At 37.9% G+C, this 17,664-nt stretch overlaps 1 protein-coding gene across 3 annotated transcripts in view; it reads right to left on the bottom strand.

Moving 5' to 3' along the window:
* Positions 1–17,664, bottom strand: part of HECW2 (HECT, C2 and WW domain containing E3 ubiquitin protein ligase 2) — a 176,624-nt gene that overhangs the window by 9,876 nt on the left and 149,084 nt on the right. For all 3 annotated transcript variants that reach the window (XM_048952762.1, XM_048952761.1, XM_048952763.1), the window contains 8 exons: positions 15,839–15,952; positions 12,144–12,296; positions 10,125–10,223; positions 8,242–8,371; positions 7,561–7,707; positions 6,872–6,986; positions 6,040–6,125; positions 5,195–5,307 (listed from right to left, as the gene is read on the bottom strand). In XM_048952762.1, coding sequence (XP_048808719.1) covers positions 5,195–5,307; positions 6,040–6,125; positions 6,872–6,986; positions 7,561–7,707; positions 8,242–8,371; positions 10,125–10,223; positions 12,144–12,296; positions 15,839–15,952 — 957 coding nt within the window. The remainder of the gene's footprint in view (positions 1–5,194; positions 5,308–6,039; positions 6,126–6,871; positions 6,987–7,560; positions 7,708–8,241; positions 8,372–10,124; positions 10,224–12,143; positions 12,297–15,838; positions 15,953–17,664) is intronic.

Genomic DNA, 17,664 nt, shown 5'->3' with positions numbered 1-17,664 from the left:
GCCAGTGTTCTTTCAGAAGATTTTGTTCTCTCAAATGATGCTTTCCAACTGAACAAGTAGTGAGGTTTAACGTACTCTGATTATAATAAGCCAATAAGAGGCATTCATTAAGGCACTTAGAAACATACTTACAGCTCAAAAGATATGGGATAAATTTTACCCACTAAATGTGCATGAGACAATGCTATAACATGATACAATTCAAGTAGTCTGTCATGAAGCCTCAGTTTTAAATGTATCTTAAAATGAGTTGTTTTTTTTTTTAATATGGATGATAGTTGAATACTGTATTTGCAATCCATTGCAGAATGATGAATACATACTGATGAAATATTAAACAATATGCCAGATATTCAAGGCAACAATCCCATAGTAAATAAAGACAGACAAATAGGACGCTCTTCCTTGCACACTTCCTCAGCATGGACTGTGTTTCTGGGGAGATGTTGTAAATAAGCACAAGCACTATCTGTGTATCTGATCCAGCAAGTCAATGACCTTTAGAATTACTGTTTGTAATTACAAAGAACTATGCAAGTAGCTATAAAACACCATTGGGCCTTCTTAAGAGAAAACACGTGGCTGATTTCTTTCTCTGTTTCCAAAGTCCATCTTTGAACTGAATCTTGAGACCTCTTCCAAAGAGTAAAAAGGGAAGTAATGTATGTTTCTTCTCTTAATAGAATAATCAGTATCATTGCCTGACCCCAGGGCATGCCAAGGATAATACTTTCTAAAATACTATAGTGAAATAGTTCTAGTGAAATAGATAGAGCTATTAACTTGGTGGCTTCTTGAGAAAAAAATGAATGGAAGACAAGCTGGAGGAGGTATTTTTTCCACTTGGAAGCTGTTTACCAAAGCCTCGTTTTGGATTTATTTTTGAGGATGAAGATCTTCTTGTATTTTGGCAGGTCTCTGTTTAGAAATATTTTATTCTTTCATGATAAAGCACATCTCACAGCTATTTAAATACAACAAATCTGGCAAGTGACCTGCCCTTAATCTTTGTGGCCCATATTAAGTATAAATTGTAACATGAATGATGGGTCAGACCAAAATCCTTCCTCACAGAGAATGCAACTCCTCATTTAACCCAACCACTTCCAGAAATCTGTGTCTGCGACAGACCTGTAGTAAGCTTTCTTTAAGGCAGAAAGTGCTGCCTCCCATGGTATCAAATCTATTAATTGCTGTTTTAAGTGGCTCTCCGCTCCCAACTATTGGAATAGAACACAACTGGGCTAATCTAGTTTGTTAAAAACATAAGACCATTACAAATCCTCAATGAAGGGGAAACTCAGCAGTCTTACAGTGTCATAAATACACCAGGTTGAGGAAAAGTATACACAATAAAGAAGGCCATGTTGTCATTACAAACAGGTTGAAACATCAAATATGCAATCACTTTTAAAAAGTTTTTTGAATTTTGCACCCCCAAATATGGTATGCTTGAAAGTACAACACTAGTATATGCTGCACAGTGGAGAGAACATTTCCCCAGCATGAACTCTAGCAGCCCAATAAAAATTTCTTCACTCTGCCATCCCACTGGGGCTCTTGGAAGAAAGCTTTCTTTGCATTTCTGTTTTGCCTTTCCAAAAAACAACTAACATTGTATTTTGCTTTTTCTATAAAAGCTTCCACTTAGAAGAAAGAGGCTGATTTAGACCTGGCAGCAATCGGACAATTGGAGCAAGGTGTCTGTAAGGGGTAGGCAATCACAGTAAACTGTGGAAGAGTCTCATGCAATTTGCAGCTTAACCACATGCTTCTGCTGCACTGGGCTGGAAACCACTCATTAGAAGTATGGATCATGCTGTGTGGGCTGTAAAACCACAAGTTACGAAAGACATGGCATATAATTAGCAAAGGTTTAATAGCAATTTGGCATATTGTTTACATTTATTAAGAGAATTGAGTTCTATCTTAATTTTGAAGGCAATTTTCAGAACATCATCACCTACTTTGGAAAACCAAGTCATTAAAAAAGACAAAAACGTAAGATCTTGATCTACTGGGGGAATGTATGTGTTTCTCATCCTCACGAGAATCTTATTAAAGCTTCAGGAAGGAAGGTTATTTGTTTGCTGTTTTTTTTTTCTGTTCCCCTGGACAGCATTTTCCCTCTAGCATCTCAAACCATGTGGAAACACTAGATGTCTGTGTTCCCGGACTCACATTTGAGTCCAGAAACATGAAAAATATCTTGGTTCCTGAAGTCCAGATTTCCAGTTAAGCTTCACTTCATTGTAATTTGATCAGTATTACAGCAGCAAAATCACAGAATCAGAGAATAGTTTGGGTTGGAAGGGACCTTTAAAATCATCTGCTTCCAACCCTCCTGCTATAGGCAGGGATACCTCCTTCTAGACCAGGTTGCTCACAGCCCCATCCAGCCCTTGAGTGTTTCCAGGGTGGGGGCACTCACAACCTCACTGGGCAACCTGTTTCAGTGCGTCACTACCCTCACAGTAAAGAACTTCCTCCTAATCTAAATCTACCCTCTTCCAGTTCAAATCCATTTCCCCTCATGCAGTTGTAACCTGCCATTGTCCCTCCCTGCAGGCCCGTTCATGTCCTGGAAGACTGCTATAAGGTTTCCTTGGAGCCTTCTCTTCTCCAGGCTAAAGAGCCCCAGCACTCTCAGCCTGTCCTCATAGGGGAGGTGCTCCAGCCCTGTGATCATCTTTGTGGCCCTCCTCTGGACCAGTTTCAGCAGCTCCATGTCCTCCTTGTGCCAGGACTGGACACAGTACTCCAGGTTGAGTTTCAAGAGAGCAAAGTAAAGAGGCAGAATCACCTTCCTCAACCTGCTGGTCACACTTCTCTTGATGCAGCACAGCATACAGCTGGCCTTCTGGGCTGCAGGTGCACTTTGCCAGCTCACGTTGAATCTTTCAGCAACCGACAGTCCCAAATCTTTCTCCTCATGGCTGCTCTCAAGCCATTCTCAGCCCAGCCTGTATCTGTGTACAACTTAGGGCTGAAGATGATAAAGGGCCTGGAGCACCTGCCCTGTGAGGAAAGGCTGAGTGACCTTGGTCTGTTCAGCCTGGGGAAGAGAAGACTGAGAGAGGATCTGGTAAATGTTTATAAATATCTAAAGGGAGGTGAGAGGCAAACAAACGAGGCCAGGCTCTTCTTGTGGTGTGTAGTGATAGGACAAGGAATAATGGCCTACAACTTGAACACAGGAAGTTCCATACTAACATGTGGAAGAACTTTACAGTAAGGGTGATGGAGCACTGGAATAGGCTGCCAAGAGATGTTGTTGAGCCTCCCTCTATGGAGCTACTCAAGATCCAGTGGGATCCCTACATATGCAACTTACTGCAGGGTACCTGCTTCAGCAGGGGGTTGGACTCAATGATCTCTTGACATCCCTTCCAAACCCTGAGATTCTGTGAACTTGATATGCCTCAAAGAAATCTCACTATTTTGATCCAGAAGAACTGATTACATAGCAATCAGAAAAGTGTAAATTATATAAACATCACATGAATACTTTTGTGTTTGTATTCACAGCCTCTTAGACTACAATCACATACGTTAACTGTATCAGTTGCCTTCTCTGTCTCAAAATAGGGAAGAGATAGGGACGGCTATTTTTGTGCGCTTTTAGCTGTGTTGTACTTCTTTTAGATATAGAAGGAAAAAAATCCACTAACCTGTTGAACCCTAGCTTTTGCCACCCTCATGGCAAGCATTACCTGAGTTTACAGGGCTTGTTTGGAAACCTCTTCCAAGTTTGCTATTCAGGGTCACTCTTAACAATGTCTTACCTTCCAGCTAGTACTACTTGGTGTTTGCACACTAAGTCCCTCAAGTTGGCAAGACTCAGGCTGACACTAGTGAGACTCAGGCTGAAGCTAAGACTGTACAAGGAACTAGATATTTTAAAATGTAAGTACAGCTTTCTGCTGAGAGCTTAGTCCACTTAAGCATAAGTGTGGAAGACCATTTATTTTTTTATGAGACCAAAGTTCTACACATGAATGTCAGGAATTGCCAGCTCACAACAACTGTGAGATGTTTGTCATCCACAGTTAACAAACAACTTGTAGCATTGGGTTATTTTAACACTCACATTTGCATAAGTGTGTTAAAAGCTATTCACAGAGACAGAAGTAAAATTTTCCCTAAACAACACTATCATAAGTTAAACTTCCAAGGTCACGATTCTCCTAAATTCGAGTAGCTGGCATTTCCCACTTATTACCTGAACTGAATGTAGCAGTTTATATTCTTAACAGATTGCTCCATGCTGCTCTACAGGAAATAGTTTAATTCTTCTGTTCATTACAATTAGGACTCTGAATAACCTTTTCAGAGCAAATTCTGATCATCCTGTTCGGGCATGTCCTGACCCTTTCCACACTGCAGTCTGTGTTTGTTAACACCAGGAATTTCAGTACTAGAGAATATAGAGATAGGCCTAAAAAAGATAGGCTCATTTTCTTACTTAAACCTACAAGAAAAGTAATTTGATTTTGAAGTCACAAATGAAAGCTTTTTCTTTTTAAATATAATTACAACTAGTTCATAGGTCATAATAAAGTAGGCTTATCTGACTACCAGCTATTAGTGAGCCCTCAAAAGACATCGAGTATTTGTTGGACCATTTCCAGAATCTTCTTGTAAGTTAAGGTGGTAAGATTGGTTTGTTTAAAGGCCTCCTGCTGTGTCTGTGGATCTCACAGTGACATCTCTGTTTCTTTGACTTTAAAAGTGTGGTTCAATGGTTCTGCAGGCAGAAGCCAACCCTAGAGATGTCCCTGCCTCTGACATTCAGCTGGAGGAAACATCTAAGGGTTGTTTAACAAACCCTTCTTGTGTTGGACAGCCACCTTGCAACATTCAGTAAGTAAATAAAACACATTTAATCAAACAAAATATAACAAAATTAAAAATACAACTGATTATCATTCTAATATAATTTCCCACCCAAAAAAGCATTCAAATATAGACATCAGCTACTGTTATGTTGCCTTGTCCATTCTATTAAGAAAAAAAAAAAAAGATTTAAAAGAAGAATTTGTGACAGTGGAATAATGAGGATGTAAGTTCTCATGTAAAGCAAAGCATGCTTGCTTATTCACTTAAAGCTTGTTTATCTGTCAGTCCAGTAACTCCTGTTCCCAAGTAACTCTAGTATTAACATCACTAATGCAATTTTTACACACAGTTGTACCTTGGAAGGGCTGTGATCTTCCCCCACTTCTCTACGCAGAACCTTCTTGGCCCATTGCTCCCCCTCAGAGAGGCAAAGCCTTCATAAGGTATGCTGGATGTGCCTGTAACAAACTGCCAGCACAAAGAAAGGATCAACAATATTGGATACACAGATGGTGCAGGTTAGGAATTTATTTATGTCAGCATACTCACTGAAGTCCAAGTGCTTATGTAAAAGCACTTGCAAAATAAGGAAATTTGTGAGACACAAGTAATAAATGCTATTTTAAATGCAGGATAAAGGAAAACAGGTCGTTTCCTGATAGGGCTTCAGAAGAGACAACTTCCCAGATTAATTTCCTTCAAAGGGTTCTCTCTGAAAGCCAGGATAAGGGTAATTATCCTATACAAGTACTATAGGAGAAAACACTATTAATATAAAGTTATTTTAGCTTAGGCATAAGTCTCTTTTTTTTTTTCCCTTGCTGTTTTTATTCTTTATAAAGAGGAACTAAGAAAAAATAATCACACAGGCTTTGTGTAAGGCCTTTTTGGCCCTGTGCATTTCAATATTATTATAAACAGCAAAAGATACTATAAGAAAAGGAATGCATTCTGAAGTGAAGTGCTTAAATAGCTCAACACTCCTTCTTTCTACTCATACGGGTAACTCAATGATCAGATGTAAATTTAAGTAAGAATACAGACATGAGTTTCAGTCGCTTAAAATTATTACAAGTTACTATCTGATGCTGTTCAGATTATTAGCATCATCATTAGTTTTGGATATCAAAAACTTAAGTAAAGCAATTTAGCAACTAATTTTAGAGACACAATTTCTATTCAGAACAGTTGATTTCTTACCTGCAGAAGTCTTAATCGTTGTTCATTGTTGAATCTTTCCACAGCAGCCCAGAACCACCGAATTACGATGTGATTGTCATGATAACCTGTTAAAACAAGAAGATGCTCATAGCTTTAATGCTACAAAAATATTTGAGAGAATAGTGAATAGGTCTTTCCTAATTTAGCCCTCATCACTGTAATGCTGCATTTCTTAACCACCTGCAGCAAAAGGCAGATGATAGAAAGCACCTCCTGAAATATTTACAAATCTCAGAGAATCAATTTACAATGACAAAAAGAAATTAAATTCCTTTTGCACGCATGCCTTTCATTAATCCATCTTCAACAGGAAAGAGAATTCTTGAAATGTTCCAGCACTTGGCTATTTATGTATTTTAAACTGCAACATTTCTTTTGAAGTTCTCAAATCTCCCCATCCATGCTTTTTACAGTTCTTAACAACTACACTGCAGTCCCTGGGATTATTTCTCATCTTCTTGAAAGAAGAAAGACTTGAGAAAAGGTGACCCTACTAAAGATGGATGCCATTTCCATTGGTATCCAATGTCTGGGTGCTGCTTTGGTAGCCTGCTTCTGAGTACAGTATTGTCTTTGGATAATTGTGCTCTTTGATGCTGTCTAACAAAAATGGTAAGGGGAGAGCTGCAAGGGGAAGCAATGAAGCAAACTAAAATGGACAAAATAGCTTCTTCTAATGCAAACAGAGCCAGAGAAATACAGAAGATGTTGATACTGAAGGTATATCTCACAGGATAATACGTTAGCATCTTAGAAGCCGGATAATTCCAAGACCTCCAGTAGTCAATGAACAAATAAAAGCTGATGTTACCTCCTCTGTATTCTGTATTATTTCTCCAGTCACTCAAGTCAATTTCTGCTGTTCCAGCTATAACCAGTTCCAGTTCTCTTGCATCAAATACAGACACAAGCCTTGCATCAACCACCTGTGAAAGAAAAAAGGCTCATCTCTTACTAAGACATATATCAGGTAACATTTCTCTCATGAATAGATAGAATTTTATTTTTTTCTTCTTTTTAAAGGCACAGGTTTTAGTTCTTAAGCTGCAGTTTCAAACAGTTGAGGAGGAACACAGTGCTTGGGGCAGAAACTTACTGTCAGATAATAGTGAATGATTTCAGGACAAACAGAGTTCAATAATCCAATTTAATTGCTTGTGATAAGGAAGGTAAGATATAGATGACTTGAAATACACTCAGCTGTGATATGCTGAGTATAGTATACACTAAAAACCACAAAGCAGAAAGAGACTGCTCACTTTAGCACTGCTAATCATATAAACAATGATCAAAAGTATCTCCCAGTTTTAAGAACCATAGAGTTTAAGTCAGTGACTAGCACTGATTTTTGCACACACACACAGATACTGTAAGGGCACTTCTGATTATAAATGCACCAGTGTTTTGGGACTACTTATTTGAGAAATGTATATGAGGAGAAAAATATTTAGGGAGAATAAAAAAGAAAGTAAATTCCAGCTAAGATTTTTTTTTTTTTACCTCATAGAAACCACGAACTAGACTTTCTGTCTGTTGTACAACTCCTCTCTCAATTCTCCATTTTACCATTCTTTCTATATATTCTTTCTTGTTTTTTTCTGTGACTGGAATGTTGGCACCCCCTGGCTTTAATTCCCGTTCTGTGATCTTAGAAGAAAACAATCACAGCATTATTAAGATAAAAGAAACATTTACAACAATTTAAACCTTTAAGTTGAATAATTGCTGAAAAGCATTAGTGAAGATTCACCTTAGCAAATTGGAATACGTGAAACAAGAGAACACAAAATAAATCTTTCTGTTTGTTTTTATTAAATTATATTTAGTGCAACATCAGAAGAAGCTCAAAAGAAAAAAAAAATCTTTACAAAGATTAAAGTAGGAAAGTCTCTAAATAATGTCCTAACGAAGGTGTTCCAATTGAATGCTAACTCTACTGCAATTAAATTCACAGAAACTACCTCCAGCAGAGCAATCCAAAATGTTGATATTTCAGATAGTTTCCAGAAAATAAAAAACAGTAACTACTCCCAAAATTTCAACATCATTTTCATCAAACAGAACTTCATAAAAAGAAGTTCAAATCAGCATGGAATGACAGCCATTTTTCTGTTTACATAAGTGCTTATCCAGCAGTAGAACACAGAGAAGAAAGAAAAAGAAATTAGGAATCTTGCACACCTGCCCAAAAACTTCTTCATTTACAGTAAATGTGAGATCCAGGATATCATGTATATCATTGTCTTTCATCCACTGCAAACTCTGATGAAACTCCTCATCAAGGTATTCCAAGTCACTCAAATCACAGAGTCTAACATAAACAAAAACAAAACACACAAATACAGATGACAGCAGTAATGTGTGTTCAGCAGCAAAACTCAGAGCAGTCCTGCAAAACAGACTGAGGCTAACGTCAGCTGTGAGAAACATGAACAGAATAAAGAAGATGCTATTTCAAATCCCTTTATTTACCTAACAATAGCAGCTACTGTATAACTCTATATTACGCATTAACAAAGCCCCAAAATTGATTCACTTGCTTTTCAAGCTTAAAGTGAGCCCATCTCATATTTTCTGTAAAGACATCGTCTTCTTATCACAAAAACAGCCTTATTTGTTTCTTTAACTTCTGCCATATTTCCCCACGCCTGGTCCTTCTTTTACAAATCCAACCTGTAAGCCAACTGCCCTTGCTATCTTTAACAGTTGCTTCTCCAAGATTTGAACACACGAGCTTCTAATAGTACTTAAAACTGGAGTAGCAAATTCTTCTTAATTCTGGATAATAACTTGTGCTGTGAAATAGCACACTGGGGCTAATCACATGTAAGCTGCTTTTCATCTGTAGGGTTTCTTGCCTGCTACCATTTTTGGGCATGCAAAAAGTCAGCAAGAAGTCCTGTACTTTTTTTATTGGACGCTCAAATGCACTTGAAGTGACACCCTGCAGTAACAGACCCTATTTCAAAGCAGATGGGTTGGGCACAATGCTCCATCTGCAGAGATGGTTTGGATGGCTCCTAAGCTCTGAGGAAAGAAAAGATCTGTGACTGTGATGGGGAGATCGCACAAAATAGGCTGCATACAAAAGTAGTCACATCATCATCTTACACTTACCTGCCCAAAGAACCAGAAAGTTAAACAATTAATTTAACTTGGTAGTTATACAATATTGTTATTAAAGTTCATCGGGGGCAAGACCTCATCCTCTTTAAAATGAGACTGTTAGCATATAGGAACTTCAAAAATTTACATGCAATAGGAGTGGATGCATTACCCCTTACTAGTAAAATATATGATGTTTTGAAGAAACATGCACCATCCTTGCAGACATTCTATGTCAGGCTGGACGAGGCTCTGAGCAACCTTATCTAGTGCAGGTGTCCCTGTTCTTTGCAGGGGATTTGGACCAAATGACTTTTAAGTGTCCCTTCCAACTCAAAAGATTCTATGATTCTATGATAACCTTCCAGCCTTCTCCATAACAGTTTTGAAACTGAGGACAAAAACCGAAGTGCCTTAATTTCATTATGCCTTAACTTCCAGACATCCCAGGCAAGTGCAGCTCACATTTTTTAAGCCAGAACAACAGTAGCAGTTGTGAAAATCCAGTCTGAAGCATATCAAAGTAAAGCTCCTCAAAATGGGAGACTGCCTGCAATCAGAGAATTCAAGTCTTGCAAAGTTAAGAAGTGATTCATATCCTATCTTATGAGTCATTACTAGACAAATGAATAACATCTCTATTAATATCTAGAACAAAACCACAGCATTTCATTCTACTAGCTCAAATGTAGGATTTTGTTAAGAAAGCTGATAGTACAGTTTAAACAAATCATACAGATCAGCATGAAATTAGTATGAAGAGCATTCCAAGTTATTAGGTAGCAGGCTAACACCATAATCAGCAACAAGTAACCTTTTAAAAAAATGCTGGATTAAAATGAAATGACTGAATAATACGTAAAGGCCTGTCATTTTGAGGATAAGATATCCATGCACAAAATGCTACTGTCCACGGGCAAGGAAGCAAACCAAAAAGGAGACAGAACAATTCTACTCACATTCGGAGGAGGGCTTTATAAAAGGGTCGTGTAAAGAAGGCATCTAGCAAATATTGGTGTATCAGAGCAAGACCAAGGATTCGACCACTAAACCTGAACCTAGAAAACAAAGAGTTACAGTCACTGTACTGAGACTTTGTGGTTTGTATACTGCTCTGTCATCAAAACTTGTTTATACATCCAAACAGCATTTTCAAGTCAGATAGCTATGGCTAAATTGCGGTGGTTTTTTCTTTTTTTCTGTTTCTTTTATGTTCCCAAAAGAGCACAGAAAAAAGAAAAAAAAAACCAAGTTTGCAGAGTGCGGAAAATCCCTCAGATATCTAAGTTGTAGCTTCTCAGAAATGTCAAATCCATACTTAACCCAATCCATACTTAGCCTCTGCCAGACCATGCTATTTATAAGCATAGCATATTTTTATGTATCTTACAAAATGTTCATTTTCTTTACATAGCTTGTCTGTGATTAAATTGTTCTTGTGCCATCGAGCGGCTGAAGGTTCCTGCACTTCCCCAGACTGACACTCATCACTGTGTTTCTGCATACAGCGGCATTTTGCTCCCTCTTCTGACTGGTGACTATAGACCTCTGCATGTGTTTTCACAAACAGTGGCTAGAAGCTTTTTATTTTACTTCATTTGTTTTTATTTTTTTTTTATCTCAGAGCCTCATGTCAATGTGATTACATTCATTTTCCCTCTCTGTTTCTTCTTGTCTTCATTTTGGGTATATAAGGATGGCTGGGGTGAGTTTGATAGATTTGAGGTCATAACATCAGAACAGGAGCGTCTTGGCAAATCTGCTTGTGAGAATTATGATCTATTATGAAAAATCCTACAGATGTTTGGAACTAGATTTAAGTTGAGACGTTCATTTTTTCTTAAAATTTATGCTTGCTGAGCCATATTTTACTTTGAAAGATTAGGGTTTTATTATGCCTGCCTGTACAGAAGCTCTGCAAGATGTGACACAGAGCTTTCTCCTTCTGCATATAACTGCTTGTCACAGATGCACTCCAAATCCCCTGAGGCTGTACAAGAGCAGCGCTGTCACTGGCACCAGCGTGCCCAAGAGGGAAAGAGCGGGGTGACACTTCCATCATCCCAGACAAGGTCTCTGGTCCCTCATTGCAGAAGCCAGGGATGAATCCAGAGTGCTGGCAGAAGCTTCCTAACATCCAATTGTTCTGCTTTTCTCACATGCTGCCATATTGGAGTTCAACAGGAAGGCTGTTTCAACTTACTGGACACAGTCAACGTTTAGCTTTCTATTTATTTTAAAAACTATTAATGAGATTCTTCTCAGATATTCACTCTTCACAGATGGTTTCCAGCAAATAAGTGCCCAGTGCACCTCTCTGTCCTACACAGATGAGCAGTTGCCACTCCATTATTACTGTATTCTGCTTACATGACAGAACTGTCTGTTGATATTCACAGAAAATGTTCATAAACTTTCAGAGATGTCATGAATTTGAACTGTCTTATGAGTGTGAAAAAGAGATTAAAAAATCCTTGCCAACTATTTTAGAAGTATGGGTGTACATAGTACAGTCTTTGCTTAAGAGCTATGTAACCATCAGTCTTCCCCTTTAATTAAGATACCTCCAGCAGATAAACAAATATAGAGCAACACCTGCTTGAAATCTCTCTTAATATTCTTAGTTGACAACAAGCCAAAATCTCATGCATTTTTTAATGCACAAGGAGTTAATTTTGATTTCATGAAGTGACTGTCTGCTGAAGTACAAAAAACACAGAATGTTGTGCTGTGAGATAATCCCACAATACATGTTCCAAACCACACTTTTGCTGACCTTGTGAGAAATAGGATCATTTAAAACCACCACGAGAGAAAACAGAATGAGGAAATTCTATAGAAATGCAATTACTTTGCTGCTGGTTAAAAAGATCAAACTACGTTCTATACATCTGAGCAAATATAAGCATTCTCTGCAAATGGGAACAGCAGAAAAGACAAAGATATCTGAAAAGCAAAGAAAAAAAAATAGTTCTTACCACTCATGGTGATTGTCTACAAAAGCAGACATGGGACTTATTTGTACTGTATAGGTATCGTTGGCTGAATATTCAAATAAACCATAATATGGATTGAAGAGCTCTCTAGACACCAGGAAAAAAAATTCCCTTGAAGGTCCACTGTAGTCCAACCTTTAAAAAGAAACTTGACATTACTATGCAGTGTTTATTGTGAGCAAAGAAACACTCTTTTGAATTTACATTCCTTACAGTACATTTTCCATTAAAATTTCCTAAGATTTTAACCAGAACCCTTATCCAACAGATTGCTTAATGCCAAGGGATGTGAAGTTCTTGTGAGGATCCTCTGAAAAGCAATGACTTGGAGGACTGGAAGGAAATGCACTACATCAAAATTTTTGGCTCTAGCTGTAATGCTTTTGTTGTTGTTGTTGTTGTTGTTGTTGTTTTTGCCATGAGAATATAATCAAATAAATAGAGGTGAAGGCAAGAAGTGTCTGAGGGGAGGGAGAAGAAACATGAAAAGAGGCAACATTGAACCCCTCTGCATCTGAAAAATTAAGAATGAAAATAGAAAACGGCTGTATTTTGCCCATGCAGACTTACAACAGTAGGACAGTTGAAGGAAAATATTTCTGTTTTTCCTAGCAATTGATATTAAGTGATTTCTCTTTCTTGGTCTAAATTTTTTCTTGTCTGTCTTCCAAAGTTAAGTGCACTTAAATGTCTTTTGGAGAACCTATTTCCTTTGTTTTTGTTGTTTTTGGGGTTTTTTTGTTTTGTTTTGGGTTTTTTTTGCTATTCCAAGATTCCAGCACTAATGAACAAGGAATCTAAACCTCTTCTTGTGTCATAAACAAACTCACTGCTGACAAAGCACCAAGACTGAGTTTTGACATTATGTTGCAGGTCACCAGTAAAATGAGTTAAGTATGAAGTTAATGCTTTCTTGGAGGAAGAAAACCAGAGGTTTCCCTGTGGGGAGAAAGATTAATATAGTCCTAATAAACAGATTTTCGATAGCTTGAAAATTTCATACTTGACTTTTATGAAGGTCTTGCTTTAGTACTAAGACAACACACAAACAAAAGCATCATAGAGAAAGTCAGGTTTCACAAAGGACCTTGCTACTAATGTTTTGGCTCATGAACTTTAACAGAAGATGAGAGTTCTTTCTGAGGATGACGTTGTCAGGAGAATGAGAGCTAGGTACCATTATCAAGTTAAGGACAAAGCCTCTTTCTTGTGTTGAAGGAAAAATATTTTCCCTTCAGTCATTTGGAAGCACTTAGCTTCTGCTAAGCTTCAGAAGCAAAGTACTGAAACAGATTCTCACCCTGGCAAGGAGGGCAGATTCCATCCTCAATTTGCAGGAAAAAATAACAGTTTGATATCATGGACAGTGTCTGATCTTAATCTTGGCACAAATAGCAGATCAAGAAAGGTTGTCTGGAAGACTCTTACAAACTTCTGGGATAATGAGACTCACTGTGAAAACTGAAGATGGAACAAAAACTGTGTGCCTGACTATCAACCATTGCATACAGCTCCCTTTGTACATGGTGTTACTGTGAGTCATGCTAAATAAATCAATCAAGAGAGTCCTGCACTGTCAGTCAGATTTATCCCACAATTAAAGGCTTGGCACAAGGGTGAGAAAACTTCATACAAGAGGTATGCAACCGCACAGCAGCTGCAACTGTAGGGTATTTGGGTATTCAGGAGCAGAGAAATATGTTGTTGGCAACGTGACTCATGTCTCCTGGGAAGCGCCATTAATATTTCAGATTTATCACTATAAACACAAACCAGCTTCTGCTAATAGTTCACAGAACTTAGGAAAAATAACTTTAAGAAATCACATTCTTTGCATTAAAATTTTCTTCACTTCCCCCAAATAAAGTATGAATACAAAAAACATTAAACTGGCATCGCAGTTACATGACTGTAGAAACTGAAGGTTCAAGGAAAATACTAAACATTATGAGATTTACAAAAAATTGTATGAATGGCAATTAACTGTGCCTGTGGTACTCACTAACATATACATCAACAAAAGTTTCTCAGATTGTTTTAATGTGAAAATTGCATTTCCCATTGCTTTTAGTCTTACACCTCTCTACCAAGAGGAGAAGCAATGCAACAGCAAACTTCCAATGAATTTTCTTCAAAAAAAGGAGAAACAAATAGGAAAAGATCCACCTCCAGTATTTTTCCTCCTCTCCTCCACCCTGACCTGTCTTTCTACACCTAGCCAAATGAATAGTTCAATGTGATACACATCCTTGCACCATCTCTGATGAAACAGTACTGTTTGCTCATATCCTTTCTTCATTCACAACACAGATTTGTAAATAGAGAATTGACCTCATTTTAATTTACTCCATTAACTCATTCTTTTCCATTAAGAACAGAGTCTTGTTTACAGCTAGATATAGTGGAAACTGTGTCACCTCCACTTCTAGGTCACTCTTCACCTCGCTGTACTAAGTGATGCAATGCAAAAGCCTGATGTCTGATGAAGGGAGACAGTCTATCTGGATCAATCTCTATCTCATGTATGATTTTCAAATTTTCCCTTTCATTTTTAAATCTGAGTTGAGGCTGCAGCTGCAAAAGTGAAGGCCAGTAGGGCTTTGTAAGACAGACCTCGTTGCTGCATCCCCACCCTGCTCTGTCAATACACTGTAATCTCATCCTGCATCAGCCTTGTCATTCCAGTTCTGAGTTTTTCCTCAGACAGCACAGTGATATTATTTATATGAACAAGTCCACACTTGGCTCTCAGCTGTCAACATTTTAAGACTTCACCAGGTCTTTATTAGCAGTAAGTAGCTCAGAGTAAACTTTAAACAGCTTTCAAAGTAATCTAATCTTGTATGAGATGTCTCTATAACAACTTAGCTATTTTAAAAATAGACTTGCACATTGCATGGCAATCATGCATACTACAGCAGTCCAAGAGATGTGTGCTGCAGTTTCCTACATATCAGAGAACAAAATTTTCAATTTCTTCAGAAAAACTCATGTAATTACTATGTTGTTCCACTTACACTTGCAAAGAAAACCTGACCACATCTTGCCCAGTAACGTGCACCTCACAATCTATAAGACATCAGATTTTCATCAGACATGGACTGAGCATTCTCTGAAGTGACTTGGTAATGTCAGGAAAATCTGTGTTGATTTGACAACTGGTAACAGCCTAGTTGCTTTGATCTGTGAAGCAGGCCCTGGCCTAGAGAGACTATGAGAGCCTCCTGCAGCACTGAGGGCTTTCAGATCCCTCTGCCTTAGAAAGCAGTTAGGGATTAAGCATCTAGCCTGTTCTGGAAGCATTCCCTCTCCAGCAAATGGCAGCTGTCTTTTAACAGGCACTAGAGATACAATAACAGCACTGACAGAAAAGAAATATGAATAACAGAAAAAAGCAGTTTGTTTTTCTCTTTGCTTTCCCAGCAACACTCTACACCACACACTAACTATTGTGAAAATTCACATAAACACATGTATTACTTCTGCAAAGACAGGATGCATTACATTTCACAAAGCCTAAAACAGTCATCCTGAACAGCTGTATGTTCTAGGCTTGTAAATGTGGCATTTCCTGACCACAGTCCTTCCTCTTTTCACTCTAGACCACAAAAACTTCAGCAAAACAGCACAGCTGCAAGACAGTTTTGAGATTACATTTACTTCCCTGTTCTACTTACCCTTCTTCCCCAACAAATGTGACATAGAGTTTATTTCTCTGCAAGTCTTTTCTTGAGTAACCCATAATCTGGTTGAAGGCATCTTCAAGCAAGTGATCTCTCCTGATTATTAATCTGAAAAGCAAAACAATATTGAAACAGTAATTCATGAATATGAACTATATTTGGAAATATCTACTTACACTACAAGGTACAGGATGACTACAGCCCTGACACCCATTTTGCTGGAGAATTTGATCCACACCAGGCAGCTTCTGTCTGTTAGAACCTGGAAGCATCTACTGAACATTTCAGAAATATGTCTTGTACAAATAAGTGTTGTTTTGATTTTTCCACCCTATTTTTTTCTTACATTAAGAACACAGTGGGAAAAATCCTGAAATGAGCATTTTCAGTATGTCTAAAATTCTTCTGCAAGGCTAGGCCTCTAAATTAGTCTTACTGTAAGCAAGAATCTAACTCTTTATGTAGAAATCAGTCTTATCAAGGCAAAAGATAAAGCTTTGTGAAAGTCACCAAATGATAACTTCAGAATTGAACACCTCTACATTATCCCCAGTGTAGGTGTGATGTGACGACAAGACTAGGAGGAACAGCTAATTGAGACATCCAATATAAAATAAAATAAAATATAAAAGAAACAAATTGAGACATCACATATAAAAACACTCTGTATCTTTTAATAGAAAAATTGTGAAATCAAGGAGACATCACAAAGATCTGAAATACGAGGTGAAAGAATCCTACTTACTTAAACATTTCATCCTTTGCCAAAGAACTGTGTTTAATTAGTTTCCTGAAACTTGGCTTGTCTTACATTCAAATACTGTCTTATGCATGTGTTTGATCAGTCAGTCAGTCCCAAGCTTGGATATGTGCCCCACACAGAGGCAACCTGCCCCTCCACATGCCATCTTGCAAAGCCCTTGCTGGTCTTACTGCTCATGCAGCAGTCAGTGGTTGCAGTGTGCTAGCCTGCAGAGGAGGAAGCCAGGAAACAGCAAGTGCAACAAGAAAACCCAGGCAGTAGGAAAACTGCTGGAGCTGTAGTTTGAAAGAAAAAGAGCACGTCAGCATGTGCTTGGGAACCCAGGGAAAACTGTTCAAAGCCAAGCTGCTTTCCTGTTTTAAAAAAACTCAGTGTGATGGCAAACGAGTCAGGAAAAAAGAAAGTGCAAGAAATGTAATAGATCTCACAGGTAGCAAACACCATTCTCTTATACCAGCTATTTGCCTACATATTTATGACAAAATCTTCACTGATTAATCTTTAAACATTTATGACTTAATTACATTATAGGAAAACTATGTTTGACATCAGCTTTTTAGGACTGTCTAAACATCACCACTTAAACCCCGTTTTAATTGTGGAATTTCTTTAACATAAAGTCTGAGCTCTGCATAAATTCCTGCAAAATGTAAGAAATGAGTGTTTGGGGGAAATGCACTCCTAACTCTAACAGAACAAAGGATTTTTAGAAGTTCTAGCTTCTCGTAGTAGAGGGAGACAATTAGAACTTGTTTGGGAGGAAGTGCACTTTCTCATTACAGTTGATTTTGACTTGCCTAAACTATGTGAGGTTTTTTTTTACCTGGAACAAGACTTGATGATTTACAAAATTATGAAAGTGTCTCTGATGATGATGATCCTTAATGTGTCAGTATGTCATCACATGATTACCAAATAAACAAAAGAGGAAAGATTTCATCTAAGCACTCCAACATTCAGAGTGCTGAACTTAAAAATATCAGCAGTTTTCTAAGGTGATCCTTGGAAATGAATAATAATTTACCAGTCCTCTTTAAAGAGTCTTTAAAGACTTGTA

The sequence above is a fragment of the Lagopus muta genome, chromosome 8 (assembly GCF_023343835.1).
Source record: "Lagopus muta isolate bLagMut1 chromosome 8, bLagMut1 primary, whole genome shotgun sequence".
Taxonomy (NCBI): Eukaryota; Metazoa; Chordata; class Aves; order Galliformes; family Phasianidae; genus Lagopus; species Lagopus muta.
This window is presented reverse-complemented; position numbering and strand designations above follow the sequence as displayed.